Source organism: Bombus terrestris, chromosome 4 (genome assembly GCF_910591885.1).
Source record: "Bombus terrestris chromosome 4, iyBomTerr1.2, whole genome shotgun sequence".
Lineage (NCBI taxonomy): Eukaryota > Metazoa > Arthropoda > Insecta > Hymenoptera > Apidae > Bombus > Bombus terrestris.
This window is the reverse complement of record NC_063272.1, coordinates 13,499,260-13,511,290: the sequence shown is the minus strand read 5'-3', so window position 1 is coordinate 13,511,290 and position 12,031 is coordinate 13,499,260. Positions and strand designations below refer to the sequence as shown.

Genomic DNA, 12,031 nt, shown 5'->3' with positions numbered 1-12,031 from the left:
CCCTCCTAATTATATCAGGTATTTGTAAGTAAAAAAGATCATAATTTTGTACTAATGACTTTTTCATAGATTAAGAAATATTTATTATAAAATCAAAAGCGCGGAATATAAATGTTAAGAAATTAAAAAAAAAATAATTTTTTATTGAACTATTACATCAAAATATAATTCACTGTAAAAGTTTATGTTTATATAACAAATATTATCACGTTGTAAATAAAATTATGATTTTATTCTGACAATTTTTGTGTTTCATTAGTCATCAATTCCTTCAGGAAGTGTTTGTATTATTACTTTTCTCTTTGCATCATAAAGGAAATTATTTGATTTGAAAATCTCACTTTCATAGAATGGATGAAGATTGCATATATCAATTTGTCTAGCCTAAAATAAAATAAGTACAAGATTTTAGTACAAGGTTTGTGGACTTATAGGAGAAGAAATGAAATAATCCATACCCGATCCAATAAGTCTTTTTCTGAAACTTCAATCGTTGTAATACGATTTCCGTGTATCGCTTTTTGAAACGCTAAAGTATCTAATGTAAGCTGCCTAAGTATATAATACAGAAGTTCACTGTGATCTTTGTTATATGACAGATATTTCTGGAATGTCTAGAAAATAATAGAATATTTATTATAGTTTCAATAAAATCATTGTGTACGCATATGTATTCATAATCATATTCACGATCATACCTGGCGCATACTTTTCATTACTGAATATTTCTGTGTATCAACAAAACTATCAAGCATCATTCTGATAGCAAGATTAATATCACCTTCTTGAACGTGATCACGTAAATGCATTTTAGCACTTGCTTCGGCCATACGTATAATACTTTCTATATGTCGTACAGTAATTGGTAAACTTCCAGTGGCCTATTAGGATGAAGTTTATATTATTATACTTTGAAAATTTTTGTAAAAATTTATGAATGTTTTTAACTTACCAAACTTTCTTGTCTTAATTGGCTGTATAATTTTGCTACCTTATCTTGATCAATGTTTGTTAATTTAGGATGAATGTTTTGTCGCACATAAACTATGTATTTTTTTAAAAGATCTTGTGGAATAGATATATCATTTGTCTTTTCTTGTGTTGATGTTACTTTTCCTGTATTTGATGGGTGATGTCTGATATGAGAATTCACAACAAATTTAGCCAAATGCCGGTCTTGCATAGGATCTATTTCATCTTTTACTACACAAAGAATATCAAAACGAGACAAAATCGGTTCTGATAAATCCACCTATGTAAAAAAATTATATAAATATAACTTATGATATATAATACATAAAATAAAATAAAAATATACTTCCTCATCTTATATTATATCTTACATTTTCTGAAAATGTCATACTAGCATCATATCTGCCTCCAATGGGATTGGATGCAGCTATTACTGAACATCTAGCATTAAGTGATGTAACAATTCCCACTTTTGAAATAGAAATACTTTGTTGTTCCATAGCTTCGTGAATAGATGTTCTATCTTGATCATTCATCTAGAAATACAATAATAATTATATTTTATCACAAGCATTTCATACAAAATGTACCTTATCGAATTCATCAATAAGACAGATTCCATTGTCGGCAAGGACTAAGGCACCAGCTTCTAATGTCCATTCCCGAGTAGTTGGCGACCTTCTTACAAAAGCAGTCAATCCCACAGCTGAAGCTCCTTGACCTGTTGCAAATACTGATCTTGGTGCAATTTTTTCAACATACTTCAAAAATTGAGATTTAGCTGTTCCTGGATCTCCACATAATAACACATTAATATCTCCTCTTACTTTATGTTTGTTACCTATGTAAATATAAGACTTTTATTGAATAGTCTTGAATACTCTTCAAATATATCTAAAATGATGTTAGAAATGAAAATACCAGGATTTTTTGATTCGCCTCCAAATATTGCTAAAGCTAAAGCTCTTTTTATATATTCGTGACCATAAATTGAAGGCGCAATACTTGCGACAATGCGATCCAAAATTCGATGATCTTTACTTAAATTAATGATACTAGAAATATCTTCTTCGGTTAAGGATTCTACAATTTCTTTCGAATCTTTTACTTGTAAATGATTAGCAAGAAGGACCGTTGCAAATACAGGAAAACCCTTAAATACAAAATTAATAATAATTAATAAATATAAAATTTTTAAATAATCATACGTAAATATCTTTTACCTGTTCTGTGTTCAAGGAACCATCATAATTATTCGTATAAATAGCGGTAACGTCTACTTCATCTCCAGGTTTACAGCGATCGCAGAGATCTGATAAAAGAATACATTCTTTGCTTCTAGGTATTCTCCCTGCGGGAATTTTGCCTGGTGATTCTTGAATTGTAATTTTTTGATAGTTTCTGTATATTGTTTGTTCCATGTTAATCTGTAATTAGTATTACTATATTTATAGAATGAATATATTATTTATATATAAGTAAGATTATATTTAATATTTGAACTTACCATAAAAGGTCCAATGCTTTGACATTCAGGGCACGAGCCAGGCTTAACTTCAGTGTTTTGATGCTGTACAAAAGGACCAAGTACATATCCACACTTTGTACAGTCATATTTTACAACAGACAATTGTGGTAGTACTCCTGTGGTTGCAGTGACAACTCCTAGAGTACGTACTAATTGGTTCAAATGTAATTTCCTAATTTTCACCATAAATATTATGTTATATTTTTGAAGAGTGAAACATTTTTGTTGATACATAATTACGTTTTACCTAAATGTACGAATTTCTTCTATTAATGGCAGTTCTGATATTCTGACATGAATTTCACCAGTAACTCTTTCATAGCTGGGAAATATATTTAGTACTAGTTCCTTTGCAACTTCATCAAATATTTCTAACATTTGAAATGGAGCTTCTGGTAGAAAATAAGCCAAAACATGTTCTTTACTAGCAAGGATAGGGAACTCCACAACAAAGCTAGACTATTAAAAAATAATATAAATATCTTTTATGTCTTATATGAGCATTATTACGATTAATAATACAAAAATATTACTTGATTACTCTCGCACATGTGACGAATTCGTTCTTTGTACATATATTGTCCTTTTGAATTAGTATGTGTACGAAGAAAACTTTTAAAACGATTTGAGATTTCAGTTTTTGGTCCTAACATAGACACCCACTCTTTAACTGAATGACCTTTTGTATCTTCCAAATTCTCAATAGATTCAATCATCTAGAATGAAAATTAATATAGTTATATAACATAATAAAATAAATTGTGCAATAGAACAAAAAGCAAACAAAATACTTACCTCTGTGTCTTCTATCTCACCTACTGCTGCTTTTTCAGCCATACGCCTTTTACGGGCATGTGTTTCTTCTTCATCACTCTCATCTTGAATATTTAAAATCTATGTTGTATGATACATTTGCAAAGTATATATTAATTATATTATTACAATACTAAAATATACCATAAAGTAAATATCTATCATCTCTAATAATTCCTGCAGCTCTGTCTCTTTTAAGCATAATGGCTTCAGCAACTGCACGTTCTCCTTGAGACATTTCTGAGTACTCTTCATCATCCACTACATCTGGATCATATCTATCTAATGCTGGCATTGGACGATAATCACTGAAATAAAAATATATTGTCCAAAATCCAATGTTACATATACCTTATGTAGTATATGAAAAAATAAAAAGAACTTTACGCTTCCATGTTATCTCCAAACAATTCTTCTCCTTCTTCTTCTTCTTCTTCCTGATTAACATCATTGTCATTACCAAGTAAATCTGCTTCGTCTTCAAATGGTTCATCTATTTCTGGTGCAGGAGATGTCATTGCCTCTGTATGTCTATCAGAGCGTGCTGGGCTACTAGAATCCTAAAAAATATATGAACCAGAATAAAAAATAAATGAATTCGAAGATTTAGGAAAATGATACCAAAAATAATAGGATACAATGAAAAGAATATATTAGAAAGGAATTTAATTATTTTTACAGATTTTTTATTTCTAATATCTTACCATTACACTTGTATTAAAAGAATCGGGATGACGGTTAAATAAATTTTTGAATAAAAATGTAAAGTAGATTTGAAGTATCACTTTTTCGGTTCCAAGACTCAAACTAAAAGGTAGGAATTGGCGGGAATTTCTTTTAGGGATACTGTTGTGTCATGCCAACAATTCTTCACAAATAACTATGATGAACCAATAGTAAAAGTTCTGCGTAGGTAATAAATGAAATTTTTAAATCGTATTGGGTAGCAGACTTTATCACATGTATTTTTATTAATTACAATTGTTTTGATATAAATTTTACTCATACAAAGAAATATTTACAATTACAAACATAACAATTTTTTTGTAAAAAATAGCTAATAAGATAATATAACAAGACAAAATGACAAAACTTATGGAATTTTATATTTTAGTGTCATTTGTTGAACAAGAAGTTTGTTTTAAAAAATATAAAGATTGTAATTTATCTACTACAGAAGCAATTTCTGCTTGTATATTTGCTGCTCTCACAATAAGATAAAGAGATTCTTGAAAACGTTTTTGTGCAATTCGTAAACTCTGTGGGACCAACACTCCAAACCATTTTATAGGATCTTGTATCTCGTCTTCACTTTTATCCAATCTCTTTAAGCTTATGTCAAAATTTGGAACTATTTTGCCAGTTTCCTCAGTCAACTTTGTCTCCAATTCAAACAGTGTGACTACTCTCTCATTGTCAACAGGAACCTGCAAAACACTTATACTTTCTTTGCCTCGTATGTATTTAGCCTTAGCTAATTCAATGTAACCATCACGTAGTATTCTCTCCATTTGGACATCAATATCAATCTTTTCTTGCATTAACTCCAGATTACGCAATAAATTTTCATCAATAGCTTTACATATACCATCTATGCTTTCATGCATATTGTGTACTATCAGATACTATTAACACAAATTAGTAATACCTGATTACAATGAGTGGAATAGTACCTAAAATATACAAATAAAAATATAATGCATATTTATATATATTATAATGTATAATATAATGTTATATGCTCTTCATTATCATTTTGTTAATGATAATAACATTTATCTATTAGATTCATACATTTTTTTATTTAGTACATACCAAGTATGACAATTATTTCTTTTTATAACTGATAACTTGATAACAAATTGATATTTTTTCATAAGTAATTGTTTCTAATTTTATAAAATCTATTATTTCGATAATTTTATATGTAATTATGATTCATATATATCAGATTTTTAAAACAACAATATACTACACAATGTTCTAAAGCTAACAAGGTTGTAACATTTGGCTACACTGCTTGCATCACCATTGATATTAAAGAATGTGAGCGTTATAAAATTGACATATCCTGTAATTTTATGAAAATTAACGATGGCAGTTAAAGAGAAACAAACAGACGCTTCTGTCGATGAAATAGACTGGAATGTTGAAAATGAAATTCAATTATTCTTTGCTATGAATGGACATAAACCTGTTGGTAAGATCTCAATTCACACAATGACATTACCTAGGTTATGTTTACATTGATAACAAAAAGTAGTATTCATAATTTTAAGTAATATATATAAGTTTATGCAAAAGAGATATAGCTAGTTACTAAGATTTTATTAAATATTTGCCTTTTAAGGTATTAATAAATATTTTCATATGGTCTGCATATGGGAAAAATTTCGTGCTGCCATTCACAAGGATGTGTCATTAAAAATAATTTGGGAACATTTGGAATCAATGTATGATCTAATGGCTCTGGTACTTACTATTATGTTTTAAAAAATTACTTATAATCGTTTAAAATAATGTTGATAATGTATTCAAAATATTCCAGGATGATATGGAGGATTTACCATTTCCTAGTCAAGAGATAGATTTCTCTTTACCAGAAGAATTTTTGGGACCTCTTAAATCTCGAAAAAGAGAGGAACCAGAATTAAAGCTGAAAGAACAAAGGGAAAAATTTAAGGAGCTTAAGAAAGATAAAGAAATTAAAGATCCTACGAAAAAAGAAACTGTTCTTCGTGACCTTAAAGGAAGTAAAGACATTGATAAAAAAAAAGAAGAATTTAAAAAATATGTAAAGGATATAGAATTAAAAAAGGATAAGCTTAGAGAAATAAAAGATGTTAGGAAAGAATACAAATCTTCTAAGGGCCGGTCAAAGGGAAAGGACGATCTTGAAGAAACTGGTATATGTTTATTTGTCCTCAATATTTTTAAGTGCATCTAAAACATTACATAATTTCTTTTTTTAGCTTCAAATGGCAAAAAGGAACGTAAGGACTCTGATTCTGGTCGTGAAAGTTTGAAAAGAGGTACAAAACGACCAACTAGGCAAAGTATGGATAGTACATCTAAAGCATCTTCCAGTCCACGTGATACACCTCCACCAAAACGAAGAAGGATATAACAATTTGTATAAAATTATTTTACTTGTACCTTATATTGTGTATAAATATTGCATTTTAACGTATGAAGAAAATGTGAATCATGTATTTTTCTATATATGAATTGCATTAGGTCTTAAAAGAGACTATCTTGAAATCCAATTTTATAACAAGAACGTAAATTAAATCACTGTAAATATAACATATTCTGTAATCAATACAAGAGAAGAAAGTATTAAATGTATGAAAACTTATGTACATATAATTTTTTCATAAAATACACGAGCATATTAATTAGAACCAATACGATTTATTAAATAACTTGCTGTTTGCAACATCACATTTGTAGAATCAAATATGTGAAAGTGTGAAAAATAATACAAAATTAAATATTCAATCAAATATTAGCCAGTATTTATTACAAAAATTGGAAACATCTTCATTGACAGTGATTTTTTGAAACAAGGCGGCTCGTGCTATTGGAGTAGTTGGATCGTCCCAATTTTGTTGATGGAATGAATTGTATCGTTTGAGTCCAGACACTGTTGGTGACTTTCACGTGCTGGCAATTCATTTTCCTTATGTGCTTATCGAAGTCTTCTTGCTTCACGTTCAGATTCCAGCAAGGTTAATAAATCACCTTCTCGTACAGGGCCTTTCACGTTTCGGATAATTTGACGATTTTGCTCACCAAGAAATTCAACTTTTACTTGCGTACATTGCCCTTGTGAGCCAGTTCTTCCTAGGACTTTTATGACACGAGCCAAAACCACTGGTTTATCCATGATTCTCTCACGTGGCTTTCATGCGATACCGAAGAGAGGTTTCACGCAAATGAAGGAATTTCTCCCTCTTCGCAGTCCAGTAAAGATGGCAACTTCCGGCAAGCTTCTCCAGTAGTATCATTAAATTTAATTTAGAAAATTTTAAATGATATGGTTAATGTAAAAAAATATAACTATATAGTTAGTGATATAGAACGTGTATTTTGTAAAGATAAGAATTATTTGATTGTCTTAAACATAAATAATTAATGTGATCTATCTACTAATGTATAATACGTAGATGGCGTTTTGAATTTAAATATGTTTTCAATGTTACCACATGTAATTTAAAAATAATAACGAAAATGTTATAAGTATTGCTTAATATTATTATTTCATTTAGTTATCATAGGATTGAAAACATTTAAAGATTGATTGATTGCTCAATTGTTATTGAAGTTTTATAAATTATACATTATACATTTTTTTTTCTATATTTTGACAACGTGTATTTGTACTTATATCAGTTTTACAATATGTTAATTTTTCTCGATGCAACAGTAAGTCACAAGTCCTAATTAATTTAGATTGTATGATAGTTCATAATTATTTATAAAATTACATAAAAAAATCTTTTTACATTTGTATCATGCATCTTTTCTTCAACTACATGATCACGTATTACTTGATAAGATAAAAATTCAATTCAATAAAACATGACTGTGACGGATAATATGTTTAGAACTTATTGTCAAGTTTCAATATTTATCATATTGTACAGTAATAAATTACATAATTTTTCAACAGGTAAACATCCAAACCTGTTTTACATAGAATTTTAATTCTCATCAAACAATCAATCGTAATTAAAATTTAGTTCTAAATGCATAAAATTTAAAATAGTACGTTTTTGTAGTATTTCATGTATGCTATAAGAATCAAGGTGTAGACAATATGTTTAGTTTGTTAAGTCTCCGCCATTAGATATTAACAAAAACACTAAATACATTTTGACAAGACGTATTAATAATACTTGCTAAAGAATATTAAGGTCTAAAATGTTCCTTAATCTACAATCAACGTTGCAGTTTAGCGCTCCAAGCAACACACTACTGAAATAGTAACAATATCGCTAACTCTTTAAAACACAAGACATATTTTTTCCAGTTGTTACAAAAATCAGTATTAATAGCACATAAACATAGTAAACAAATTTTAAACCATTCAATACATTTCGATTACGTACAAACATTGCAACATTATGCTAGAAAATAAGTCTGCTTTTGAAACGAGAAAAGTCACGGTTTAAGTAAATTAGCCTTTGATATATAATTTATCAAAGAACTTTAACAGTCCGTGAAAACTGTTATATATCTGATTTTCCTTTATGTTTCGGGGTAAAAATGAACTATATCGCAAACTATGCTTATCGTACTAAAGATGCTTGTACTTGTTTAAGTATAATGAAATCGTTTGCTATAATGAAGGTGGACCCTGACATACATTCATCGTGAATACAAAAGCACCCATTTTTAGCAAATAATACAATTACATTGTCAAATACATATATACTGTACGTCATGAACAACTCTTTATAATCAGTCAAAAATTCGTTTTTATTTGTAGTTCCCACTTTTCCAACAATTACGTTGAAAGCTAGCAAAGCTTTAGAAGAAAAACCTTTTAGGCTCAAAATACTGTATGCATTCACGAATTAATTTTCAAAAATGACAGTATTCGAGTACTCTTCATTTGTGTCTTTCTTGTGTTATATCCCAGAGATTTCCAAACTAATATGGAAATTTAATCATGTTGGGTAACAAACATTCGACACTAGTGTACAACACTGAATGGAATAATCAATCAACTAATAATATCCATAAGATTTTTACTGCCATAAATTGGTGGAAAGTGTTTGTCCAGGAAGTGTAGTTGTAGCAGCAGATTTCCCTGGAGTACTTGAAAAATTCGTGCCACCTAAAGAAAGTTGCGCCATTTGTTGCGGTAACTGAAATGTAAATATAGTCATCATTGTCATTACAAGAATTTATATTACATATAAGTCACAAATTTATATACCTGTGGGCCAAATGTAACAGATTGTTGCTGTTGTTGAGACGTTAAATTGAAAAAAGGATTGCTACCAGGAGCTGGTTGAAGATTCTGTGTTAACATTCCACTCCAACCATTATTACTATTAATATTAGACTGTCCTAATTGCATCACCTAACAATACATAAAACAATTAGTTTATCGACAAATAGTTCCAATATGTGTAGCTTGCCACACACAAATTTATGTACCATCTGGGATTGCATTGTAATGGCAGGGTTAGGTACACCATTCATCTGATTTATCTGGCCTACATGTAAACAGTTCCCTAAAGTATTTGATGCCACTGGTCCTAATGAAGTAGAATTCACTGTAATTTGATTCTGAGTGATAGGTAGTTGATTAGGTGTAACAGACATCTGGGTGGGAAGTTGAGTCAAGGAACTTTGTTGATTTGGAAAATTAGTTTGTTGACCAAATGGTACTACAGTTGGTATTTGATTATACTGAACGGTAGATTGTTGAGCATACATTCCACCTAAAACATGAAATACAATTACAAAAAAATACAAAATAAAAATTGTATCCATATTTCAAACTCAGTAGTGTATTTAAATTAGCAAATGTATGTATACCAGGAACTGCAAACATTGCTGATTGTTGATTACTTGGTGTACCATACAAGGCTAAAATACTGTCTTTGGACATTTTATTTTTTTCTTGAGGTGATGGTGCTGGTTGATCGAAAAAACTTTCTTCTTCACTTTTACTGATTGTTGTTGATGCATTTGTAGTTGTATTAGAAGTACTATTACTTGTTGAAGCTACTGAAGCTGGAGGTGCAGATAAAAAGGAGGAAAATATATCATCTCCAGCACCATTTACACTTGTTTGATTTTGTGCTGGAGCATCTATTAAAAATTTGTGTATCTTTAGAAATATAAGTTATATTTAATATCATTATTGAAATCTAAGGGAAGAAATATATACCTAAGCCCAATAGGTCTAGAGTTGCAGAATTATTTGCTCTATTAGGTTTAGGACTAACAGAACTTTTAGGTTTTGGCAACTGAGGCACTACTTCTGGTTTTTTTACAGGTGGAAGTATAGGTTGATTATTTGAAGTTTTAGAATTTTCCTTTTTCCTCCTACGTTGTCTTTCTGCTTCTTCATCAAGCTCTTTATCCCAATTGACCTACACATTTATTAAAGAATTTATTTGTATTTGAATTTTTATTATACTTTAAGAGCAGTTGATTTTTTTTAAATGTGATAGTGTTACCTTTGGTAAAGGAGGTGGTACCCATTCCCTGGCTATATATTTTTTATGTTCATACTTTGCACGAATAAAACTTTCAAGACTACAAACTGTTTGAGGTCTTCGAAAACTATCTGGAAGATTTGCTTCATAAACTGCTCTTGCACGGGAGTTACCCATTTGTTGTAAACTCTAAAAATAAAAATGTGTTACATTTATCATATGTTACACATGTGTTATAAATAATATTCATAATTAGAACCTAGGAAATAAAGATATAGCTATAAACATACCACTACTTGTTCTGGTGTCCATGTATCTAAGTTAACAGATTTTACTTTACTTATATGAACTCCAAGATTTCTATGTATTCCAGCACAACGAATACACAAGAATATACCTAGATTCCAACTAGCCCATCTTGGTCCTATGAAACATACATAAATGTGGAACTAATGCACATAATAAAAGAACATATTTGTACTTAATTTTTAAACAATATTTAACAATATAGATAAAGAAATACAATGCCATAAAATTTTATTTGTACAGAGCGTATATACCATAAGAAGAGTACAATTTAACAGAATTTGACATAAAATGAATGACATTAAAGATTCAGGTTATTTAAAGGTTTATTGATATGTAAAATACACGAAATAAGGAAATGATAAGGAATGGTAAGTGTCACTTGTCTGAAAAGTTCTTTATTAGAGATTCACAGAAAAAAGGAGAACAAGTATACGAATAAAGAATGAATAACGAGGAAACCACAGCGACGTTCACTCGTAATCGCTGTCATCTAAGGTTTTGTCACAGAGGAATTAAAAATCTATAATGTCTTACTAGGCGGAACTAGGTCGTTTTCAAATCAATATCGATGACTTAGATGAACCGTTACATATAAAAATACAATTTTGTAATATTTGCAGGGAGTGGATAGAATAATGGGGGTTCATCGGTCGAAAGGAAACAAGACATCGCTAGAAAATATACAATTGACGCACGAACCTTTTGCATCGCAGTCGACACAATACTTATTATCCTCATCACGTAGCATTTGTATCAAAAGATTTTGACATTTCTCTTGTATTTGCTTGGAACGTTCTTTTTCCAGGCGGGACGTCATTTCTATACAGTGACGAGGTTTTCCTGCACACAGATCCAAAACAATGTTTTCTTCTTACAATGCTGGATACATACCACATACGAGAATCGCCAAGTAGTATGCTGTAATGGTCAGCGAACGCCCCCGATAGTTCAATTCGTTACTCACAGAAACGTCATGTAGTTGAAAGAATTCTATTCGATTGTACTTACACTCTCGTTCCAATATCTGAAACGAAATAATGAGTAGATCGTCAACGATAACGACTCTAACATCTATCTCGTGTTTCTATCTATCGATACCTTTTTGAATCGTGTAGTCACTATAATTCAAGTAAGCAAGTATATACTCTACTGCTCTATCGATAAGCCACGTAATCAATTCGTATGTATGTGAATTCAACATGTGCTTCATTATAACACAGACGATATA

At 30.0% G+C, this 12,031-nt stretch overlaps 5 protein-coding genes across 7 annotated transcripts; 1 reads left to right on the top strand and 4 right to left on the bottom strand.

Annotated features, from left to right (window-relative positions):
- Positions 1-108: 108 nt before the first annotated feature.
- LOC100647256 (DNA replication licensing factor Mcm2) lies at positions 109-4,146 on the bottom strand. Its single transcript, XM_012307942.3, has 15 exons — positions 4,018-4,146; positions 3,701-3,873; positions 3,458-3,621; positions 3,296-3,378; positions 3,034-3,216; positions 2,748-2,959; positions 2,480-2,672; positions 2,196-2,399; positions 1,894-2,125; positions 1,563-1,813; positions 1,344-1,508; positions 953-1,252; positions 699-881; positions 459-614; positions 109-384 (listed from the first exon to the last, which is right to left on the bottom strand). The coding sequence occupies exons 1-15, from the start codon at positions 4,018-4,020 to the stop codon at positions 256-258; spliced, it is 2,631 nt and encodes an 876-aa protein (XP_012163332.1). The 5' UTR covers positions 4,021-4,146; the 3' UTR covers positions 109-255.
- Positions 4,147-4,252: 106 nt separating this feature from the next.
- LOC100647893 (coiled-coil domain-containing protein 115) lies at positions 4,253-5,269 on the bottom strand. Its single transcript, XM_003394919.3, has 2 exons — positions 5,129-5,269; positions 4,253-4,986 (listed from the first exon to the last, which is right to left on the bottom strand). Exon 2 carries the CDS (start codon positions 4,918-4,920, stop codon positions 4,417-4,419), a length of 504 nt encoding a protein of 167 aa, XP_003394967.1. The 5' UTR covers positions 4,921-4,986; positions 5,129-5,269; the 3' UTR covers positions 4,253-4,416.
- A 103-nt stretch (positions 5,270-5,372) lies between these two features.
- Positions 5,373-7,252, top strand: LOC100647768 (MRG/MORF4L-binding protein). Its single transcript, XM_012307944.3, has 4 exons — positions 5,373-5,513; positions 5,664-5,785; positions 5,862-6,219; positions 6,286-7,252. Exons 1-4 carry the CDS (start codon positions 5,408-5,410, stop codon positions 6,438-6,440), a joined length of 741 nt encoding a protein of 246 aa, XP_012163334.2. The 5' UTR covers positions 5,373-5,407; the 3' UTR covers positions 6,441-7,252.
- LOC105665663 (40S ribosomal protein S28) lies at positions 6,808-7,275 on the bottom strand. The gene has a single exon (XM_012307943.3). The coding sequence runs from the start codon at positions 7,200-7,202 to the stop codon at positions 7,005-7,007; it is 198 nt and encodes a 65-aa protein (XP_012163333.1). The 5' UTR covers positions 7,203-7,275; the 3' UTR covers positions 6,808-7,004.
- On the bottom strand, positions 6,808-11,953 carry LOC100648201 (stromal membrane-associated protein 1). 3 transcript variants are annotated; one of them, XM_048404793.1, is made up of 9 exons: positions 11,812-11,953; positions 11,503-11,643; positions 10,785-10,918; positions 10,516-10,683; positions 10,224-10,428; positions 9,869-10,144; positions 9,485-9,771; positions 9,261-9,407; positions 6,808-9,189 (listed from the first exon to the last, which is right to left on the bottom strand). In XM_048404793.1, exons 2-9 carry the CDS (start codon positions 11,618-11,620, stop codon positions 9,070-9,072), a joined length of 1,455 nt encoding a protein of 484 aa, XP_048260750.1. In that variant the 5' UTR covers positions 11,621-11,643; positions 11,812-11,953; the 3' UTR covers positions 6,808-9,069. The 3 variants fall into 3 exon arrangements, with proteins under 3 accessions (XP_048260750.1, XP_012163336.1, XP_048260749.1); XM_012307946.3 differs by having other exon boundaries at positions 11,503-11,721; positions 11,812-11,942; XM_048404792.1 differs by lacking the exon at positions 11,812-11,953 and having other exon boundaries at positions 11,503-11,805.
- Positions 11,954-12,031: the final 78 nt, after the last annotated feature.